Source organism: Balaenoptera acutorostrata, chromosome 15, assembly GCF_949987535.1.
Source record: "Balaenoptera acutorostrata chromosome 15, mBalAcu1.1, whole genome shotgun sequence".
NCBI lineage: Eukaryota > Metazoa > Chordata > Mammalia > Artiodactyla > Balaenopteridae > Balaenoptera > Balaenoptera acutorostrata.
Genome location: NC_080078.1, coordinates 17,842,315 through 17,863,027, shown reverse-complemented (window position 1 = coordinate 17,863,027; position 20,713 = coordinate 17,842,315). Strand labels below are relative to the sequence as shown.

General features: G+C 51.5%; 1 protein-coding gene and 1 non-coding gene across 4 annotated transcripts in view; one reads left to right on the top strand and one right to left on the bottom strand.

The window, feature by feature from the left end:
• Nucleotides 1-20,713, bottom strand: part of GTF3C1 (general transcription factor IIIC subunit 1) — a 72,586-nt gene that overhangs the window by 21,611 nt on the left and 30,262 nt on the right. For all 3 annotated transcript variants that reach the window (XR_009005310.1, XM_007186334.3, XM_057528395.1), the window contains exons 10-24: nucleotides 19,906-20,120; nucleotides 17,205-17,341; nucleotides 15,333-15,486; nucleotides 12,382-12,485; nucleotides 11,212-11,396; nucleotides 9,466-9,720; nucleotides 9,053-9,198; nucleotides 7,813-7,910; nucleotides 7,221-7,317; nucleotides 6,926-7,103; nucleotides 4,274-4,415; nucleotides 3,741-3,876; nucleotides 3,223-3,304; nucleotides 2,901-3,089; nucleotides 969-1,126 (exon numbers count right to left, since the gene is read on the bottom strand). Coding sequence is in view for 2 of the 3 variants with exons in the window: in XM_007186334.3 (XP_007186396.3) it covers nucleotides 969-1,126; nucleotides 2,901-3,089; nucleotides 3,223-3,304; nucleotides 3,741-3,876; nucleotides 4,274-4,415; nucleotides 6,926-7,103; nucleotides 7,221-7,317; nucleotides 7,813-7,910; nucleotides 9,053-9,198; nucleotides 9,466-9,720; nucleotides 11,212-11,396; nucleotides 12,382-12,485; nucleotides 15,333-15,486; nucleotides 17,205-17,341; nucleotides 19,906-20,120 (2,276 nt within the window). In the remaining variant the exon portion in view is untranslated. The remainder of the gene's footprint in view (nucleotides 1-968; nucleotides 1,127-2,900; nucleotides 3,090-3,222; nucleotides 3,305-3,740; nucleotides 3,877-4,273; nucleotides 4,416-6,925; nucleotides 7,104-7,220; nucleotides 7,318-7,812; nucleotides 7,911-9,052; nucleotides 9,199-9,465; nucleotides 9,721-11,211; nucleotides 11,397-12,381; nucleotides 12,486-15,332; nucleotides 15,487-17,204; nucleotides 17,342-19,905; nucleotides 20,121-20,713) is intronic.
• Nucleotides 20,496-20,568, top strand: TRNAG-CCC (transfer RNA glycine (anticodon CCC)). Its single transcript has one exon. It is a non-coding gene; the product is annotated as a tRNA-Gly (tRNA).

Sequence of the window (20,713 nt, the reverse complement as noted above, 5' to 3'; positions counted from 1 at the left end):
TGAAGCCGCCTCACCTACTCTGCCTGGCGGTATTACTGCCTGGAAGGGGCCCTGGACGGGACACTGGCAGAGCCCACGCTCCGGGTGGCTTCTGTGAACCAGCCTGATGGGACATTCGCCTCGGCATGGCATGGGAGGCGGGGAGTGAAGCCGGGGACATCCACCATCCCACGCTGACTTGGTCCGCACGGACAGAGTGATTACTGTGCGGGAGGCACCACGCGAGGGGCTGCAGCTACAAAAACAAGAAGTCTCTCTGCCTCTAGAAGCAGTCACTCCAGTGGGCCAAGAGGCGCCAGAAGCCAAAGGAGCAGCATGAAATGTACGCGTCCAAGGGGCAGAGCGAGAGCGCAGTAACTGCTTCCCTTTGGCAGGATCAGTGAAGCCTTTCCAGAGATGATAAGCAGTTACTGAAAGATAAATAGGAGTCTTCCAGGCAGATGAGGGTGGGAGGCGGGGAGCAGGGAAGGGTCAGATTCCTGGTGAAGAGAGAGGGAGAGCACAGCTCTCAGCCGTGTGGCCTGCAGCCAGGCAAAGACATAGACGCGCGAGCCGAAGCCAGGAAACAGATGTGCAAAAATAAGCATGGCGGGCGCGCGGATAACTCAGAAGAACCTGCTGTCTAGCACAGGCAACTCTATCAGTGCTCTGTAATGACTTACATGGGAAACGAATCTAAAAAAGAGTGGATATATGTGTATGTGTAACAGATTAATTTTGCTATACACCTGACACTAACACAACATTGTAAATCAACTATACCCCAATAAAATTAAAAAAAAAAAGAAAACGAGCGTGGTATCCATTGCTAGGATTCTGGGAAATGCTTCTCCCAGTGGCCAAGTGGAGTAGATGGGATGGATGAGAGGTCCCAGGCACGAGCCTCCCTACGTGGGTCCCACGATGAGAGGGACTTGCAAATCAGCGGGCCCGAGGCTGGGAGGGGGCGGGGGCGCCGGGCCGCGAACCTTGGTGTTGAGGACGTTGCTGGCAATCCGGCAGAGCGCAAGCAGCCCGTCCTCCTGCATGGACCAGGTGACACGCAGCCGGGTCATCCTCTGCAGGGCGCTCTGGTCGGCCTCGTCGTGGTAACGCAGCCTTTTGCTTTTTTCTTCCGGGAGCTCTTCTAAGAGGGGAAGAGGAGAGGGGGCCTCTAATAACCAGTCTGGAGCTGCCACTTTGGAGAGGGGAAGGGTCCCTACCCAGCAGGTCAGACTGCACCAAGGTACTGGTTATCAGAATCTCATTGTGCGGGGAGTCACATAAACTAATCACAAAAGACTCAGCCCATCCTGACGGACGTTTTTTTTACCCCTTTCATCATTTCTCTTTGGTCACATTTCATGGCGACGGGCTGGGCAGCCTGATGCATCCTCTTGTTAGTTATCTGCCCATCTCTGATCCTTCCCTTGGAGGCACCGAGCCCTTTGAAAGCACCTGGCACAGAAGCCAAGGGAGCCTGCTTGGGGTGCGCTCTCTGGATAAGTGGGTCCCCACCATCCCCTGCTCTGCGACCTCAGAGATGCTGTGCAAACTCTGGCGCAGCGTGGGGACAACAAGGCCCACCCTACGGGGCTGCCTTGAGGAGTGAACGAGGCTGGGTATAAAACACCTCGCGCGGCACCTGGCACAAAGTAGCTACTACCTAAACAATAACAATCACTAACATTATGGAATGTTTACTAGGTGCCAAACACTGCCTTAAGCTTTTTACACATATTCACTTATAATTAAAAATAATACTTGGCAACAACCCTATGAGAAGGATACAATTATTATCCCCATTTGGCAGCTGAGGAATCTGAAACACAGAGAGACACAGCACCTTGCCCAAAGTCACAGCCTAGTAAGCAGCAGACAGGAGTGGAACCCTGAGCTCTCAACCACTGGGTTTCCCAAAGTTTCTTCCCCTCGGGGAGACGCTAGTGGCAGTTTCACAGGCAGACGTCATATGCTGCCATATGCTACCGCCAATTCCAAAAGACTGTTTGTTTAGTGAGTGTCTTCCAAATGAGGGCAGGAGAAAAGTGGGCAAGAGCATTTAGATTCAAATCGACACACCACCACCGAATTTTGCCTTGTAATGCATTCAGGTCTTTGCGAGCCAATTGATCTTACGCGTATCTGGACAGGCTAAACAGAGGAGGCTGTTTCAGCTGACGCGAGGTTATTTGTTGTGAGCACCAGCCGAATGAACCACTACAAACAGGTTCCTGTTCAAATATTCTGTTCTCAGCTGGAATAGCTATAGCCATCAGATCACTGTGAAAACACACACACCACCGAGGTGATATGAAAGTGGCCTAAAACCTGGACACTGGTCTTCTCGCTGCCCTCCTTCACTGTAAATACTGCCCAAATGAAGACTCCGAAAGGGCAATCTACAAGGCACCGCACACGAGGGGTTCACGAGATCTGGAGAGATCCTGCGGGTTTAAGTGACGCCCATGTTGCCTCTGATTTAAAAACACAACGTAACTTTAAACTTTGCCCTGATTAGCACAGATGCAGATATTAAAAAGCAAACCAAAAGAGTAATAGGATTTGGGCTGGTTGTCATGAGGACTTTGCTATGGATTTTTTGCCGAGGTTTTTTTTTTCCCAGTTGAGAAGAAATTAGAAATTTGAACTGAGGAAGTTACTAAGTGAAAAGGCTCTACACAATGCAGAGACAGAGAAAGCAGGGGGAAGCGCAGAGTCAGTTCGAGGCCCTCTCGGCCAGCAGGCTGCGTGTGGAAAATAAAATGTGATCACGCAGAGTTACTGCTCCAAATGGAAGGAGACGGAACCCGGGTCTGAAGGCAGAGCTCAGGCTGGGCTGCGGGGAGGCTGCTGTCCATCCCCAGCCAGACCGTGCATGCAAAGGCAAGCCTGGCACACACGAACGAGCACCACGAAACCTTTTTTCTTTCTCTTGATCTTCTTCCCAGGGTCCTTCTTCAGCCGCTTGCGCTTCTGGCTTTTCCCACCCCTCACTTTCTGGTTCCGGTCCAGCGTGGGCTCTCGGTCAACCTCAAAGTGCTCTTCCCTGTCGGCACAGAGCCCCGATCCAGCTCGTGCTTCTCCCCAGACAGTCAACCTGCCGCTGCCTGGAAATAAGCACAGGACACCGGCGCTGCAGAATGACCTCTGCAAAGGCCAGAAGCCAAAGCCAACGCGCAGCGATCGTGTCGGCCCGAGACGGTCCCACGTCTATTTCTGCTGAACTCCTGGCCCACGTACCTCCAGCGCCAAGAGGCAACGGGCGCTTGGACAGGAACGTCTGCAGCCGCACCGTGAGCCCGTTCTCCGACGCGGAGGTCTCCTAAAAGACGGGGATGACACCGGACAAAGCGTGAGCTTTCCTGGACCGCGGGGAGCCCAGGGCAGCCACGGCGCTCAGGTGCACGAGCCTCTGACGAAGAGACTGTGCGGGGACCGCCACCCTCCTATCACACACGTACCCCCTCCCCGTGTGACCTCTGTCTTACAGACTTTCTGTTCTTCCTTTTAAAAAGGAATACTTGTCCACATCGCGGAATAAATTAGAATCCATTGGGGAAAAAAAAAAAAGGCCAGGCAGATATTTAAGGGGCCTGACATACCTTTAGTATATATGGAAGTAATTATTTGTGTCTCTGGTCAATTTTCATTTGGCCAGTTCAAAAACTGTGAGCCAGGAAAGGGAGAGGCACGTGAGTAGCAACGGCAGCCCCCCGGGTGGGGGCCCGGGGATGGCTGCCCACGTCCTGAAAGCCCACCTTTTTGGCCTTGTCGATGATGTAGCTGGTCCAGATCCAGTTTCGCTTTAGGTGTCCGTAGAAACTGGAATCGAGCCCAGCGGCTCCCAGCCCATCTCCGGGGATAAAGCCTTCATCCACGACCTCACGGCTGCCCCTGGGAGATGGAAATAAACAGAAAACAAGCCCTCCTTGGGAACTGAAAAGAGAGCTCATGGAGTGGGTAGGGGGCATTTATTATAACTGTTACCTTCCCAGAAAAACACCTGACAGGTGGAAGTAAAGGGCTTGTCAAAAACCCGGACTGTTAGGTAAAATTCCCAATTTGTGCACTCTGGTTACTGGTTCTTTTTATTTCTTGACCATAGGTGAGCTAACTACAGCATGGCTGGGGCCAGATGTGAGCCACGGCCACCAACTTGCAGCCTCGGCGCCAGAGACTCAGGCTTCCGGGCCTGACGGGGAAGGCCGATGGGGGGCGGGGCCGAGTCTGCAGGAGCAGGACGTCCGCGGCTCTGCATGCGGGGGCAGCGCGGGGCGGGGCGGGGACGCACGCGGTGTACTCCATCATGGCACACTTGCGCTCCAGGGTGTGCTTGTCCATGGCGCTCTCCTGCTCCTTCTGGAGACTGCCCTCCTCATCGCTGCCCTGATCTGGGCCGCTGTTCTTCCGGATGCGCGGGCAGCGCACCACGCCTAGGAAACCAGACACAAGCCCCGCTGAGGACACCTTCCAGCCACGGTCTGCCGGCCACGGCCTGCCGAGGGGTGGCGAGAGAAGACTGGATTCCCTTTCTGTGACCAGGCTCCCCACCAGGGGAGAGGGTCTGAAACTGGGGGACCTCTTTGCACAAAATGCACAAAATGCAGAAGGCAGAGAGTTAAAGCTGGTCGTGACCCTGAGAAAAGGGCCTGCATGCAGCCTGTACTCTATTAAGGAGGCGAGGCGAGCAGGCAACCAGAGAAACCCCACGCCTTCTTCCTTCCAGGGGGATGCCCCGGGGAGTTGTATGCCGCACAGAGGAAGCGGCAAGTGAAAACGGCTGCACACGGTGGTGGCTGCCAGGGTCGGGCTGGTGGGGGTCTAGACAGACAGTGCGAGGCAGCGTCACAGTCTCCCTGGGCCCACTGGGCTCCAGGAGCAGCCAGACGTTTCCTGAGTGCCCCAGAGGTGCATTAATTTAGTTGGGAAATTACATTCAGTGATTCCACCATAAGGCATCTCTTGCAAGGAAATATAAAATACGACTAAAACCGTTGCTTGCGTCAGGCCAGGGAAGGCTATGATAATTTGCAGACTACAGAAGAGCCTCTCATAACATGGTCAGCGGGAGACTGGCCTGGGTGGTGGCGAGGGGCGGCGGGGAGAGCCCATGCCCTGCACCTCCCAGCTGGAGCTTTACGTGAGACATCTGGTTCAAGCTTCACCTCAGCCCCACAAGGCGGTGGTGGTGTTACCAGATTAGAAATGAAGAAACTGAGGCTCAGGAGGTTACAAAGAGCTTACCCAAGGTCATGCATTTGAATGGACCTTGAACCTAAGAAGACTTCAGGCGATGCTTTGCCTTGCACCACCAAGCTGCCTGTGGGAGACGCAGATTCAGGCCCTCCCCAGGGCTGCTGAATCCAAATCCCTGGACCGTGCCCAGTAATCTGCATTTCAGCGGGTTCCCCAGGTGCTGCCTGTGTGCACTCATGCTCTGGAAGCCCCACTTTAAAGGATGCTCATGTCTTATTATTGATGGGGCAGAACCCCCTCAAATGTTTGTTGAATGAAGGGACAATCAATGCCTGATTAACGGACTCAATATGCCTCCCACATTTCGGCTCACGAACGTGGGAAGGGATGGAAATTCACCAGTTGTCAAGCCTGAAAAACTTTGGTGCAAATAACATACTGGTTCGCAAACTCTTATCTAGGTATAAAATGCAGGGGAATTAGGGCACTTTAAAATCTGCCCTGGTAAAAGCCTAGCTCACTGCTGATGCCAAAGGATTCTACAAAACACTGTTTCTAAAATTTGTCTGGACCCATTAAAGGATCTATACAAGTGCTCATTAGCCTATTGGCATTAAACAGTTCTACCCAATAAACATGTGGCCCCTGCTTTGCAAAAATCAAAGTGTAACCTTGATCTTCCAGCTCTGTGACAGAAGGAAGAGAGGGAGTCCTCTCCCAGGTGCAAATGGAATGTCCTTTTCCTCCTGGGACAGGTGGCAAGAAAGGAACTGATGAAAACTGGCTTAGAGGAAAGAGCACAAGACTGGAGGTTCTAACGCCTTCTACAAACCCTCCATTCATTCCATAAACATTTACGGGATGTCACCTAGCCAAGGCTTAACTCAAAGCCCAAGTCATCCGACCCACTGGACAGTCTGGTCAGTTCCTCCTCCTAAAGACCTGCCAACCTGTCCTCTGTCCTTCACTATCACCAGCGGACCTCTCCTGGACCCGAATCACAGCCCCTAGCTGGTCTCCCTGCTTCTACTCTGGTGCTTCTCAGTCTGTTCTCCACCCAGCAGCCAGGGCAACTTTGAAAGACCTGAGATCTTGGCTTACAACCTCCAATGGCTTCTCGCTGCTCTCAGAACAAACCTAAACTCTTCCTGTGTCCTGCAAGGCCCCAGAGTCTGCTTCCTGCCTGCTTCTCCATCTCATCAGCTGCCACTCCCCTCCCACGCACACCGGCCTCTTCTGTTTCTCCAGCAACACTCGGGGCCGTTGCACCTGCCTGGGATGGCTCGGCCTCATCCTTTAGAACTCAGCTCAAAGTGCCCTCCTCAGAAAGGCTGCTCCTGACCAGCCCAGTAAAACACCCTTGATTCATCACCCGGTGTGTTTCCTCCCCAGCTCTTATCACACTCTGGATCTCTGTGTGCTGTGTCTTCGCCAAGACAGCCTAAGTCCTGTTGCTGTGTGATCGGGCGCAGGAAAAGACACACACAAGGTGTTCAATAAATACCTACAGAAGGAGCAAATGAATAAAGACAAAAGCAAAGCTGTGTGGGCTCAATGGGGTGGAGGGCTAGTGGCCCTCCCAGCTGAGGCCCACCATTGTCCTTTCTAAGGGAGCTTCCAGGACACTCCAGGCCTCCGGGGGACAGTCGGAAAACCAGCAGGCGGCTTCTAGTCTCTTCTAGCTCTAACTCCCGGCTATCCCACAGAAAGGAGGGAAAACGGCGAGTCCAGTAAAGACAGATGGTACCTAGTGGGGTGTTGAGGCAGACGCACTGCAGATCGAACCAATAGTTCTCCACGTCCTGCATTGAGTTCAGGACGTAGAGACGCCTCTCGAAGGGCCGGCTGCTGTGGGCCAGGTTGTAATGGGGGTCACAGGTGGTGGTGTCCACGATGACCACGTTCTTCTTCAAGAAGATAAAGACCTACGAGGGAGACACTGGATGGGGTGAGGGGACAGCCTCAGCCTCAGCATCGGTGAGGTGTCTGGAAACTGCGCTTAGCAGTCAGGACCACCTTCATCTGGGCCTGGAGGCCGTTACCTGATCTTTATCCTGAAACTTCTCTGTGGGCCCGAACTGGAGCAGCCCCATGTAGCACAGCTTCTGAAGGTTCTCCACCACCGAGAAAATGTAACGTCTGGAAAACAGAGGAGGGTGGTGGGTTCTCAGCTGCCGTCAGGGGGTCTGCATGGGGGTGAGGGATGTGACTTGCTTCTTCTCCGCTCTTCGACCTGTGGGACCTCGAGGATTGGCCTCAGGCCTGAAATGTGCTGAGACCCAGAACCCCCATCCCAACACCAAGCAGGGCAACGGGGCATTGATCCTACTTGGGGGGCTTGAGTTCGAAAGTAAAAGTAACAAAAGGAAAGACCCACCTCATTACCTGCAGTCTTTATCAGCAGATTTTACTTTAAAAGAACCTTGAAAGCAAGTACTAAAATGTCCCAGCCCACACTGCATTTGCCTCTGTGCTTTATGTAGAAGGCACAGGTGGCTGAATTAATGACCTTGGGTTGCTACAACCTGGCAGGCAGAAACCTTTCCTCTTCCTGATCAACGATTACTCAGAAGCCCAACTCCAAGGGGCCTACCAGGACCCTCGGCCGCCCTGAGTTGGCTGCAGGGACCTCACCTCTTGTACAGAAGCTGTTGCCGGATGGGCCTGGGGAGAAAGCGGATCAGCGTGTGCTTCTTCAGAGGGTCGTTCAGAAACTCCTCGAGGTTGTCCACCTGAGAGGTGATTTTCAGGTTCAGCTCACCCTCAAGGGCAGGGTGAATTGCAAGAATTGTGAAAAAAACACCACTACTTTCCAGGCTGTGGTCTCGCTGAATCTGGCCATCCGTCCCATGGGGACAGCGCCCCCTCTTGCCTGTCCCTCCAAACCTCCCACATCTCTCAGTCCTGACGCCCCTCCCCTCCAACCCATCTGCCACACTGCTGGGTACAGTAAACAGGTGGCTTCACTCACTGCTGGTGGGCATGCAAAGTGCTAAAACATTTCTGGGAGACAATAGGGGAATATATTTATTCATATTAAAAACGTTTTAAAAAGATGAAGGATGCTTATTGCCTTTAAAGCCAGTGATTCTACTTCTATCCTTAACCTAAGACGAAAAATTTTGGAGCTGCCCACAAATACGTCTACCAAAAGGTATTCATCAACATGTCACTTACACCACCAAGAAACTGGAGCTTAAATGTCCAAAAATAGAGTATTGGTTAAATAAATTAGGGTACATGCATAAGAAGGAATACTATGGATTTACTTAATATCAAGTTAAGGCAACGAAGCGGAAAATACAATACATTGTTCAGTGGAAAGAACAGATCATAAAAGAGTAAATACAGTATGGTCTCAATTCAATTTTTTTTTAAAAAGGAAGACCTCATATATATATGTACATGCATTACATACAAACATGGCATAGGAAGAAAAAGACTAGAAGAAAAGGCACCAAAAACACTAGCAGTGATACCTCTGAGTGATGAAGTTATAGCATTTCTATGGAAATTTCTATTTTTTCCTTTTTCTGTATTTACCAAATTTGTAAAAATATATTTTATTGCTATACCATAATTGTCTGTCTTTTGACTGATCTAGAAGAACAAGTCTTTGAAATATTTCCCTTGACCCACCATCTATCTATCCATCCATCCATCCACCCAATCTGTCTGTCTTTCTTTCTATCTATCTTTCTATCTAGCGAGCCACTCTATCTATCTATCTATATCTATCTACCTATCTGGCGAGCCACCCACCCAGCCAGCCAGCCAGGCAACTGCAGGTATTTTCCCTTGACCAGGTGAGTGTAGGCCCTCTGGTATGGAGCTGAGGGACCAGCCCCTGAGAAAGCATGGGAGTCATCAGTACCTTGTAGCTGACTTGCACAATCTGGGTGAAGATGGAGAGGGGCAGGCAGAGAAGAATGTCGCTGACCAGAGCCCAGCCGAAGCCAAAGTCCTTGTGGATTGGGACGGGAGGGATGTAGCGCGTCCACGAGGCTTCATCCACGTACACTAGGGGAAAACAGGGGTCAGTCCCGAGACAGGGTCCTGGTCATGATGCTGGTATCGCCTCCCAGTAGGTCTTGGTTCCCTCTCACCACAAACTAGGGCAACACCCTCCTTGTCAGGCAGGAAGCCCAGAGGCTCAGGAAGCTTGGATTATGTCTTCGTTTTGATCAGGGCAATATGGGGACTCAGCCAGTTCAGATCATAAGGACAAGCAACCACCGTGACTCCCCTCTGGACCCCACTGTGGCCTGCCTGCCCAGGGCATCTCACCGGTCTCTGTGGAGAGCTCCACTTCACCCTCCCGGGTCGCTCCATCTTGGGTGTCCTTGGGTGGGGCGTCGAAGGAGGCCTCCAAGTTGCTCCCGGAGGAGGATGGGGCCCCCGTCCTCCTTTCGCTGCTGAAGCCCGGCTTCTCCACCGTGTCACTGGCAGGGTGCCCATAGATCAGGTACCACAGAAACATGTGGATCACCCGCAGGCGAGGCATTTTGGGCAGAAACCCTAGAGAACGCCCAAGTCCAGGAACTGGGGCAAGAAAGGAGGGCGATGCTTGAAAATCCCAGATTTAAGTGAGTTCAATTCATTCAAAAACTACTGAGTGCCACTGTATCCCAGGGGCCAGGGAGACGTCAAATGTTTTCACCCTCACGGGACTTACTTTCTAGCAGGAAAGGGCAGACAGCAACAAACTACCTAAGATAGTACATCGGATGGAAAGAGCTGATGCAGAAAATAAAGCAAGGAAGGCAGAGGAGGGCTATAATTCTACAGAGGCCTGGAAGGTCTCACTGGGGAGAGGCCTTAAGGGACGTCCTCGAGTTGGTGAGGGAGCGGGCCATGCAGACACCTGGGTGACATGCACCCCAGGGCGAATGCCAGAAGCCTGAGACGGGGGTGTGCCTGGCACATTCGAGGAAGGGCCAGGAGGCCCGAGTGATGGGGTGGAGCAAGGAAGGAGGAGCGCGCAGGAGGTGAGGCAGAGTGTAACAGGGCAGGGGGCCACCATGACAGACCCCAGCAAGAGGACCTGAGGCTGATGGGGACTGCGCAAAATATCCCAGAATCCAGGTTCTTCTAAATAGCTTATTTCTTTGACACAAAGTGCTCCTAGACTTTCCCCAGCGAGAGGAGACAGGTGAGAGCCAAGGGAGGTGCAGGAACAGGGTGGCGAGGACAAGGGACCGGGGGGCCCCTCCTCTGCCGTCAGGCCTTGACCGTGCGAGGAGCTCTCGGCCGCCTCCTGTCCTCTCAGGCGCACGTGCTGCTCCGCTGCGCCGCCTCGTGCGCAGGCTTCTCCCTCCATCTGTACTTTCTAACTGTGACCGCTTAAGAGTCTGGGCCAAGTCCATGTGCCTGGAGCCCTCCGCAAGGGAAGTCACACAAATGACCTCTCCTGCTCAGAACCCCCGGGTTGCCGGGTCCCCCACCAGGACGTTTCTGCCTGACAGAAGTCTGTGAGCTGTCACCATTGCCCTCCTCCTCCAGCTGCACGCTGTGACCAGCAACTACAACTACACCCCAATTATGAAGGCCCGGCCGTGGGCACCGGCCCAGCACAAGCTGACGTCAGAGCAGCTTGGTGTGGGGTGAGGGGAGACAGCCCTGTTCGAGATCTGCATCCCAGAAAATTAGATGAATGCTCAAAGCCATCAGTGGCTGTTAACTACCAGAGGCTTGTGGGCTCAGGAAAGGCAGAGATTTTCTGTGGTTTACAGAATGTTCCAGCCCAAGGGTATTCAGCAGAAAGAGTTAATCTTTGTGAACAATTCCTCAGGTTGGGACCTGGCATAATTTCACCTGGGCCTCACAATAGCCTTGTGAGGTACTCCGGGCAAGAATCACCCCCATTTTACAGACAGGAAAACTGATGTCGGCACGTGACCAGCCCCCCACGACCCCAGCTGTTGATTCAGACCTGACTCTCTGCCTGCAGCCCAGGGCTCAGATGTGCAACACCAAGTGACTCAGAAGACCAAATGAAACACAATCAGACACTGACAAGAAGCCGCTTTTTACCTACAACAGGGTGATAGTTTTTCAGCTGGGTTATGCCCATCTTCTCATCAGTCTTTTTCACCCGTCCACTTTCTAGTTTAGAGGAAGCATTCAGCTGAGAGTCTCCTGATCCTCTTGGGCCTCCTTTTCCTTGACTTTCTTCTTCAGCTTCCCCTTGAGGCACTGAAGGCTGGGGCGCTTTAACCCTGAAGTTCAAATATAAGATGTTAGAAAACCAAGGGCTGAGAAAGGACAGGGTCTGTCCTCAAGAATTTGGCCCTGGGGTTTCAAATCAACTGCCTGTAGGGGCCAAACAGGTGATGCAAACGGATAAAACATGTCAGGGCACTGGACATTTGGGGGTGACCTGGACAGTGGACCCCCACCTACGGGGCAGCTGCTACCTCGTGAGAAGGGCAGCCCAATGTGCTGGGTCCTCTGACACTTTCATCAATGCCAGAAATCAGGAATTTGACATGAAATTAATTGGTAACTGATTCAAAGCACCTGTGGCCAAGGCATGGCAGGCCACAAAAACCAACATCTGCGAGCCCAGGCGCCACCTCTAATTTAAACCCAACTGAGAACGTTCTCCCACCGAGCTTTCTGCCGGTCCATTAGGTTGCTTATGAACAAAATGAAAGAAGACCTCAGAAAGGCAACCAGAATCATTCTGAGCTATATTATAAACTAGGCAAGTCTCACATGTCATAGGGCCTGTGACTTGGACCACTCTGTCCACACTCCATTAGAGAGCATGGAATTAAGAATGTTAGCAGAGGGGAACTCTGCTCATTATTCTGTAACAACCCAAATGGGAAAAGAATTTGAAAAAGAATAGATACGTGTATAACTTAATATATATATATATATATATATATATATATATACACATACATATGTATAACTGAATCACTTTACTGTACACCTGAAACTAACAATATTGTTAATCAACTATGCCCCAATATAAAATAAAAATTAAACAAAGAAGAATGTTAGGATTTTTTTCCTCTTAAAGAATCCAGAAATTGATCCTTTTTGAGACTAGGGGATCATGAACCATAAACCCCAAACCAGTGACTTCACTGATCTCACAAAAGTATGAATAAAGGGCTTTTGTGGAAACTGCTTCAGGTTGGAACACAAACCCAGGGAGCGTCACTGTGAATTCCCATGGGAGCTGCCACTTGCCTGTTGGCTGTGCTTGAATTGGACATCCGGAAACGAACCTGCTCGATAGCACTTCTCACGAGAGGGTCGTTCTGGTCCATGGACGGGTGCACCACCAGATCCACCTGCGGAGAGAGATCGGGGGGGGGGGTCCCAAAGGGCAGGGGAGGTGCCAGGGGAGACTTAGTTCCACAGCTCGGTTCCCTGGTGGAACCCTGGTTATACCTGCTGTCATTGACATTTCCAAAAGGCAGTTATGAAACGGGACGTAAAATGCTAAACAGTTTGCCCTTACAGTTTCTGGCATCAAAATCCCTCAAGTGCCCAAGCCAGAAAGCTCCGCCATCCGTAACGTGCTGCTCTGACTGGTTAGGAATTCTGCCCTGGAAATCAAGCGGTCTGCCCTGCAGCCCCCCAGCTGGGCTGTCATGGCCCACTGGTCCTGGCTGCTACCTGGGGGGCTGCTCCCGACACCCCATCCTGCTAGCTGAGCATTTCCCACAGTTGCTCGGGAATCCTGAGGGCTTCCATCTGGAAGAGGTAAGCGGCTTTCATTAATCTCCCCTTGCTGAGAGTGCCGTCGGGGGACTCCTGCCAGCTGTGCCTCTAAACAAAGTGACAGAGGATTTGGGGCTGCCTTTGTTGTTTTAGCTTTTCCAAGGTACTGAGGCTTTAACAGTAAGGTGGCTATCATTTCTCGAGTGATAACTAGACTGACAAATGGCCATAACTCGGTGGGGCTGAGCAGCAGATGGGAGTGTGAGGCCTGGGCCCCAGGAGACAGCAAGGTAAGGTTTTCTAAACAAGGAACTCTGGCCAGCAGGCTTCGTGCCCAAAGTGGCCTGAAGAGGGTGGGTCACAGGGGACAGGTGGCCACGCCTGGACGGGGACGCCCAAGGCCACACGTGGCTCCATCTCTTCCGCTCCTCACTTGGGAAACGGAGGCCCCTCCCCGCTGCCCTGCCAACTGTTTTCGTGGTTCTGTGAGGTTCAAATGAGATACAGTTAGGCAACACCTCAGAGAATCTATAAGCCAGGTGCAAATACAAGGCATTCCTAGTTCCCCACTTTCCGCAGCCAAATGGCCGGGCCAACTTCCCAAAAGTCCGATGGACAGGGCAGGACGCAGGAGCAAAGGCAAAAGGCGGGTGCCGGACACAGCAACGCCAGCCAGCGTGACTCCAGCAGGTCGGTGGGAGCCAACCGGCAGCACACGCTCTGGGTGCCAGAGGCAGTGCTGCCGAGGAACTGAAGCTTACCCTGGAGGCAGGTGTACAATACGGCGGCCCTTCCAGCTGGCAAATGGGCTACTACAGCGGTAACCCCCTGGCAAGAGGCCCCCAGTACTGGGACACTGATCGATCCTCAGTGTTCACCCGGGACACTCACTCCTCATCCCCACCTCTTGCCCACTCCCTCTGGTACCACCGATGGATATGGGACCAAATAGGCATGGGGGACACGGCAGATGTCCATATGTCTATATAAACACAGTCTCTCTCCACTCCTAGGCTGGGGGCGGATTTCATTTCCCTGCTCTCAGTTACTGCCTGAGGAGGCTGCACATCGGAAAGACCTGCTCTGTGAAGACCAGCAGAAATCAGAGGCATTGCTGCTGACCGGCTGGGCTGCTGTCCCCCAGTGAGAGAGGTCAGCACCAGGCCCTCCTGCCATGCTCAGGGGGACGAGAGGCAGGCAGCCTGGGGAAGGGAGAGGGGCGATGTCAAGGGGACTCACAACAGATATAAAAACTGATGAGCTGCCCAACTTGGAATGGTAGAAACAGAGTTTTTAAAGTCATTTTCTGGTACTGCTCTATGTTTCTCAAATTTCAAAGGTCTCAAGAAAATAAGATAAAGTAAAAAAGACCAGAAATGACCTTGCCAGCTTATTAAGAAAACAAAACATCAAAGCAGAGCTTTCTTAAGGCAGAGATTTAAAACGTAGTCAGAAAAAAGGGCAGGAAATTACAAACGCCTATTCCGCAGCACCATTCCCTTTGGTCCCAACGCCCAGCCGGGTATCTCAAATGACTCTGACCCTGAAAAATTTATGCCTTAGAATATGTGCAAAGCCACTGAGCTGCAGTTGCTATGGGAATGGCCTAAACTTTAAACTTTACAGAAACAGATAAATTGGGAAAGAAGAGATCCACTGTCCCTGTTGGACGACCCGGCAGTGCATGCTAATTGAGTCGCTGACATCATTTCCTCTGGGATATGTTTCTGCAGATTTCTGTGGCTAATGTTCTTGCTGCTTAGTCTAAATTTTCCACCTTCCTTTTTTTTAAAAAATAAATTTATTTATTTATTTATTTTGGGCTGCATTGGGTCTTCGTTGCTGTGCTCGAGCTTTCTCTGGTTGTGGCGAGCGGGGGCTACTCTTTGTTGTGGTGCATGGGCTTCTCATTGCGGTGGCTTCTCTTGTTGCGGAGCACAGGCTCTGGGCGCGTGGGCTTCAGTAGTTGTGGCATGCGGGCTCAGTAGCTATGGCTTGTGGGCTCTAGAGCGCAGGCTCAGTAGTTGTGCCGCACGGGCTTAGTTAGTTGTTCCACAGTACGTGGGATCTTCCCGGACCAGGGTTCGAACCCGTGTCCCCTGCATTGGCAGGTGGATTCTTAACCACTGTGCCAACAGGGAAGCCCTAAATTTTCCACTTTCTAAATGTTGCTTAATTTCTCCCAGTACTAGTCAGCTGAACCTGGATATGCCTCCCTTTCCATCCTCTCCTTCGAGGCTGGCTGTGGGGCAGGACACCTGCCTTGGGCTGCACAGGCTGCTCTACAATCCAAGCAGGTTATTCCTCTTTTCTGTTTCCAGCTTCCACAGGCAGTGGAGATAATCCCTGTTGCCCCAGTGAGGAGGCATAATGGGAAATTCCGAAATATCAGCAACAAAGGAACAACCGAGGGACAAGGATGTGGGAAGCTGGGTAAGAAAACACCGAGCACGCGCGGTGGTCTGCGTGGTTACCTTCTTCTTGATGCCGTCTTGAATGACTGTCGTCCGATACAGCCTCAGGAGGCCTTCCTCGGACAGGTTCCGCACCAAGCGAACGATGGACTTCTTGCAGCACTTGGTGGACACACCTTCTTGCTTCTCCTGATCCATGATCATCTTCTGAATCCTGCAGCATCACAAAATAAGCCGTTAATATTCCCAGTCTCAACATGGAAGGCCTTTCTAAACCCAGGCAACCGACACCTGCCTAATGGGATCCAGCAGAAAGTAGGGGAGAATTAAAGGGTGTTTCACCACTGAAAGGATGACTTCTTAAGATAGCAAAGATCACCTCCCTTTGTGATAAATGAGTTAGCTAAAGACAAGCCACCATGCACAGCAGCTTCACGTTCTGAGCCTTTCACCAGGAACTAAAGAGATTACATGATTCATGACAACGACGGTGGGGAAACTGAGCTCCGTGATGGAAATCTGTCTTCACTGAGTCTCCATGCTAATTCAACATCCAGCTAAGGAATGTTCCAGTTTACCACTGTTGGACACCCTCAGATCTGAAGCTCTTTTGACTCCTCTCCTCACGTATCTTCTCTCTAGATGTTACTGAGTCACTATGCTGATGTTTCTGTATCACTACTCATAGAATGGCAGGCCCAGAAGGGATATTAGGAGCACCTAGCTCCATCTCACCTGCACAGAAGAGGAGACCCAGGCAGCAGTATCCACAGGCGGTCTCCCCATCCCCTAGTTAGAGAACTCACATCCTTGACTCAAGGGTAAGGCTCCTTCCAATCGAGTGGCTTTGACCTTGGCTGCCCAGACGCCCAAGGATGCCTCCCAGGACGTGGTGGTAACAGTGGGTTAGAAGGACCAAACCAGGGAGCAGAGCCCCCACTGCACCCTGGACACAGAAGCTCCACATGTGTCCCCTTTTTTTTAAAACAGATCTTTATTGGAGTACAATTGCTTCACAATGCTGTGTTAGTTTCTGTTGCACAACAAAGCGAATCAGCTGTATGTATACATGTGTCCCCATATCCCCTCCCTCTTGAGCCTCCTTCCCATCCTCCCTACCCCACCCCTCTAGGTCATCGCAAAGCACCGAGTCCATCTCCCTGTGCTATGTGGCTGCTTCCCACCAGCCAACTATTTTACATTCAGTAGTGTATATAAGTCGATGCTACTCTCACTTCGCTCCGGCTTCGCCCTCCCACCCCATGTCCTCAAGTCCATTTTCTATGTCTTCCTCTTTATTCCTGTCCTGGCTCTAGGTTCTTCAGAACCATTTTTTTTTTTTTTTTTAAGATTCCATATATATGTGTTAGCATATGGTATTTGTTTTTCTCTTTCTGACTTACTTCACTCTGTAGGATAGACTCTAGGTCCATCCACCTCACTACAAATAACTCAATTTTGTTTCTTTTTATGGCTGAGTAATATTCCATTGTATATATGTGCCACATCTTCTTTAGCCATTCATGTCCCTTTTGTTTTTGTTTTCATAAAGGATTTTGTTTGAACAAAAGGCTCCCTGGAGAACTAATAACAATGTTTCTAAGCTGATGCTATTACCTGCCTCCGTTTCCTCTCACCCCTTCCTGAGCACCAAATTCCTAAGGAAGGAACAAGGCAAATGCACTTTCCCCATGACCTCTGTTTCCTGCTCCATCATTCTCTCCCTGTCAAGTGTATGGATATTCCTCAATGTCTACACTTTTCAAATCACACAAACAGACTGCAAATCCTTTCTACCACAAAGGGCTCCTATGAGAATCTATACAGCAGAAGAGAGATGCAAATGCCTCTAAGTCGTTTCTGTGGATGGCGATGACTGATTGATGTGGGATTTACTATTAATGCAAGACAGACAGACAGACTACTCCTTACGTGAATAAGCTCTCGATTAAGCGGAGGTTGGTGACAGCCTCTATGATCAGATTCCTGCGTTTCAGCAGTCGGTAAGTCTCATGGGGTTTGTCTTGGCCTGGGCCGTGCTTCCCAGTCTTCTGGGAACTGCTACTCTCCTAGAACAGGGACCAAAAGCATGAGAAAACTATGGACTCAGCAAGGTTTGGGGGCCAGACACCACTCCTGCCGGTATGCTTTCCCTCTTTACGGAATTTCTACGCCATATTTCAAGAAGAAAAGTCAAGAGGATTACTGCCCCCATAGGATCCCACTACCCCACTATTTCAGCGCTTTGTAACAGCACAGACATCTGCCAGCAGAGGATCCCAGAACTTTATGAAGATCAGCTGGTTTCAGAACAGAAAGCAGTGGCATCTACTCCAGCCCTTCCCGGGGAAGGGGACCGCATTCACTCAATCTTTACTTGGTTCTTCCGCAGTGGAAGGAAGGAAATGGACAGACTCAGGGCCGACTCCCTGCCATCACTCTATGGGGCTTCTTCATCCAGAACTCTCAACCACCTCATTATTATGGTCCCCATTTTATGGAAAAGGAAACCAGGGCTCAGTGAGGTGAAACCACCATGCCAGGTCCCATGGCGTGAACGTGCGCCAGGATGGGCTTCTGCCTCCGCCTCAGGGAAGCCACAGGCAGCCTCTCTGGGAACATAAGGGAGATGCAGAGGCAGGGTTCCGAGTGGATCAGGATGAGTGGCGAGTGAATGCCGGAGAAAAGAGCGGACGGGTGCCCTCACCCACCCCTGCTGCGACGCCCACTTTTCTCTTCGTGGTTCCTTTTAGCTTCCAGGAACTTAGAATCTGAACTTGTTCCATCTGCCTTTGGATCAAAGACGCTGAAGCCCAAATGTGCACCCTGAAGGGAAAGGAAATCCCAACCCTAACACACTCCTGGCAAATCACTCAACATAATTCAGCGCCACTTGGTGGTCCCATGGCCTGTTTTGCTGGACGCCCTCCTCGCTTGGAGAAGTGCTTCGAGAGAATGAGAACACACTTGAGGAGGCGCCTTGGGCCAGGGTCCCATCACTTCCCCGCTGGCACCGGTGCTCTGGAAGAGGCTCGGTTCTTTCCTGAAGGGGGCGGGGCTCGAGGGGTGAAAGAGTCACAGATCCAAGAAGGGGCCCAAGAGTGGCAGAAAGACTTTGCTTCTCTCTTGCGTTTCAAAGCAAACATTTTGGAGGAGACCCACGTGAGAAAATCTGCCTGCTTCCCACGGCGCTGCTGCAAAGTGAACACATGCTTCACCAAGGGACCTCCAGACAGGACAGTTCACGCCCCTCTTCTCAGCAAGTGGGCAAAAAGAAGGACAAGGTTCTGCCATTACTCTGGGGACAGATTTCTAAGAGGAAGAGAAAGAGCTGAGCTAGGAAGCTAGCAGCAGGATTGGCAGGGCCTGGAGGGAGTGTGCTGCCGGGGACATGTGGACCTGAGGAGGAGGTGCAAAGGGGGTGGCAGGGCCAGGACGGCAGGTGCTTCAGGTGGAGACAAGACCAATCATGCCTTGATAAAGAGTCATGGCATCCAATGACAGGATACAGCTAGAAGGTTCTAGAAAATTCCACAGAAACTCTCCCCCACCCCATGCCCCATCACTCCTGCTGTAGGGACAGAACCCAAGCTCAGGCTTCCACACCGGAAACGGAGAAGCAGGGCAGGGTGGGAGCTCCACACCCACGGGTTCCACTCTCCATTTTGTCATTAACTGAGCAGGCAAGTCCCTCAGTCCCCAGAGGCTCTGCTCGCCTCCTCCTGACCAGAGCTGGCTTTCATCTTACAGGGTTGCTGTGAAGCCTGAGCCAAACAGCAGCAACAGCAACAAAGGCCATCCCGATCCCAAGTCTGTTCTGTGCTGGGCAACTGAGGCACCACTGGCCGTATCTGAGGCACCTTCCAGCGACCAAGGACAGCACTGAGTGAACTGAATCACATAATGACAAAGGCATTCCTGTGTCAACTGCCTTTTAATCCTTCTAATTACACTGAGGAAAAAGTATTGGTTTGATTCTACTGTCTTTAACACTGTGAAGTACAACACTATCTGACCAGAATGGACTAAAAAAGTTTTGTTTTTATCAGATCTATTTTATGATCACCTTCTTTTTATGGCAAATGATACTGGCTTCTCATCTAAAGCAGGGTTTTTCAACCTCAGCACTGCTGACACTTCGGGCTGGATAATGCTGCTGTGGTTTGCCCTGCATAGTCCAGGACATTTAACAGCATCCCTGGCCTCTGCCTACGAGATGCCATTAGCACCCTCTCCCTGATGTGACAACGAAAAATGTCTCCAGACATTGCCAAATGTCCCCCGGGGGGCAAAATCGGCCCAGAGTGAGAACCACTGATTTAGAGTAGCCATACACATTTTTCCTTCAAAATAAATTTAAGTAGAAAGAGTACGTTGTTGGAAATTTTAAAACCCTGTAAATAATATGCAGGTGATTTCTGCTAAAGATGGGCTGCATGAAGGTGGTGTGTCAACGAGCATTGCATTCGTCCCGTAGAGGCCCCCCCACCTACACTGCCTGAGCATGTGGCACTTTTACTATTATTGATTTTGTTGTTGTTGTTGTGATTCTTAAGCACAGAAAAGCCAAGGCTGACGTCCACCTGCCACAGGCTCCTCCCTAGAGGAAACGCCCTCCCCCGTGGGCACTCACCTTTGGGTTTTCAAGCCTGACCTCTTCGATCACGGCGATGTCGCCGCTGTGACTCTCCATGCAGTGGGAGCCCAAGGACACGCCGGGGTCTGCGGAGCTGCTGGTGTCCAGGAGGTTGTCCCCCCTGAAGGAGCTCTGGCCGGCTCTCTCAGCCGCTCCCACGGAGGAGGACGAATGCTTCTTCAACGGGTGAAGGCTGATGACTTTCCACCCCCCTGCAGTGGAGGACAGGCGTAGAACGGATGAACCGCGGCCGCAGCAGGGGGAAAGTGAGAGGGGCACTTCTGCTCAGCTGCCGGACCAGAGCCGCACAGGCCAAAGGAGTCCATGTGGTCAGTTTAAACGAGGGAAGTGGACCAGCAAGCAGCGAGCCGCACCCTCCGGACTCCGACCCCCACCCCCACCCCCGATGTGCAAATCTGTCATCAGCACCACCCTCCACGTGTTTTAAGAAAAGTCTTCCATAACTAAACTAAAACCCCAAGGGCTTCTCACATAGATTGTTGGAGGGAAAGGGATAGAGGAAGTTTAGGGAATTCCATCCCTTTAAGAGTCAACACATAACAAACAAAACATCTGCCAAGGGGACTTCCCTGGTGGTCCAGTGGTTAAGACTCTGTGCTCCCAATGCAGGGGGCCCAGGTTCGATCCCTGGTCAGGGAATTAGATCCCACATGCATGCCGCAACTAAGGAGCCCACGAGCCGCAACTAAACGGAGCCCCGGCACAACCAAATAAAAGCAAAACAAACAAAACATCTGCCAAGGAGAAATGACTTGCCAGCAGCCTGGAGACAGACCACACAAGC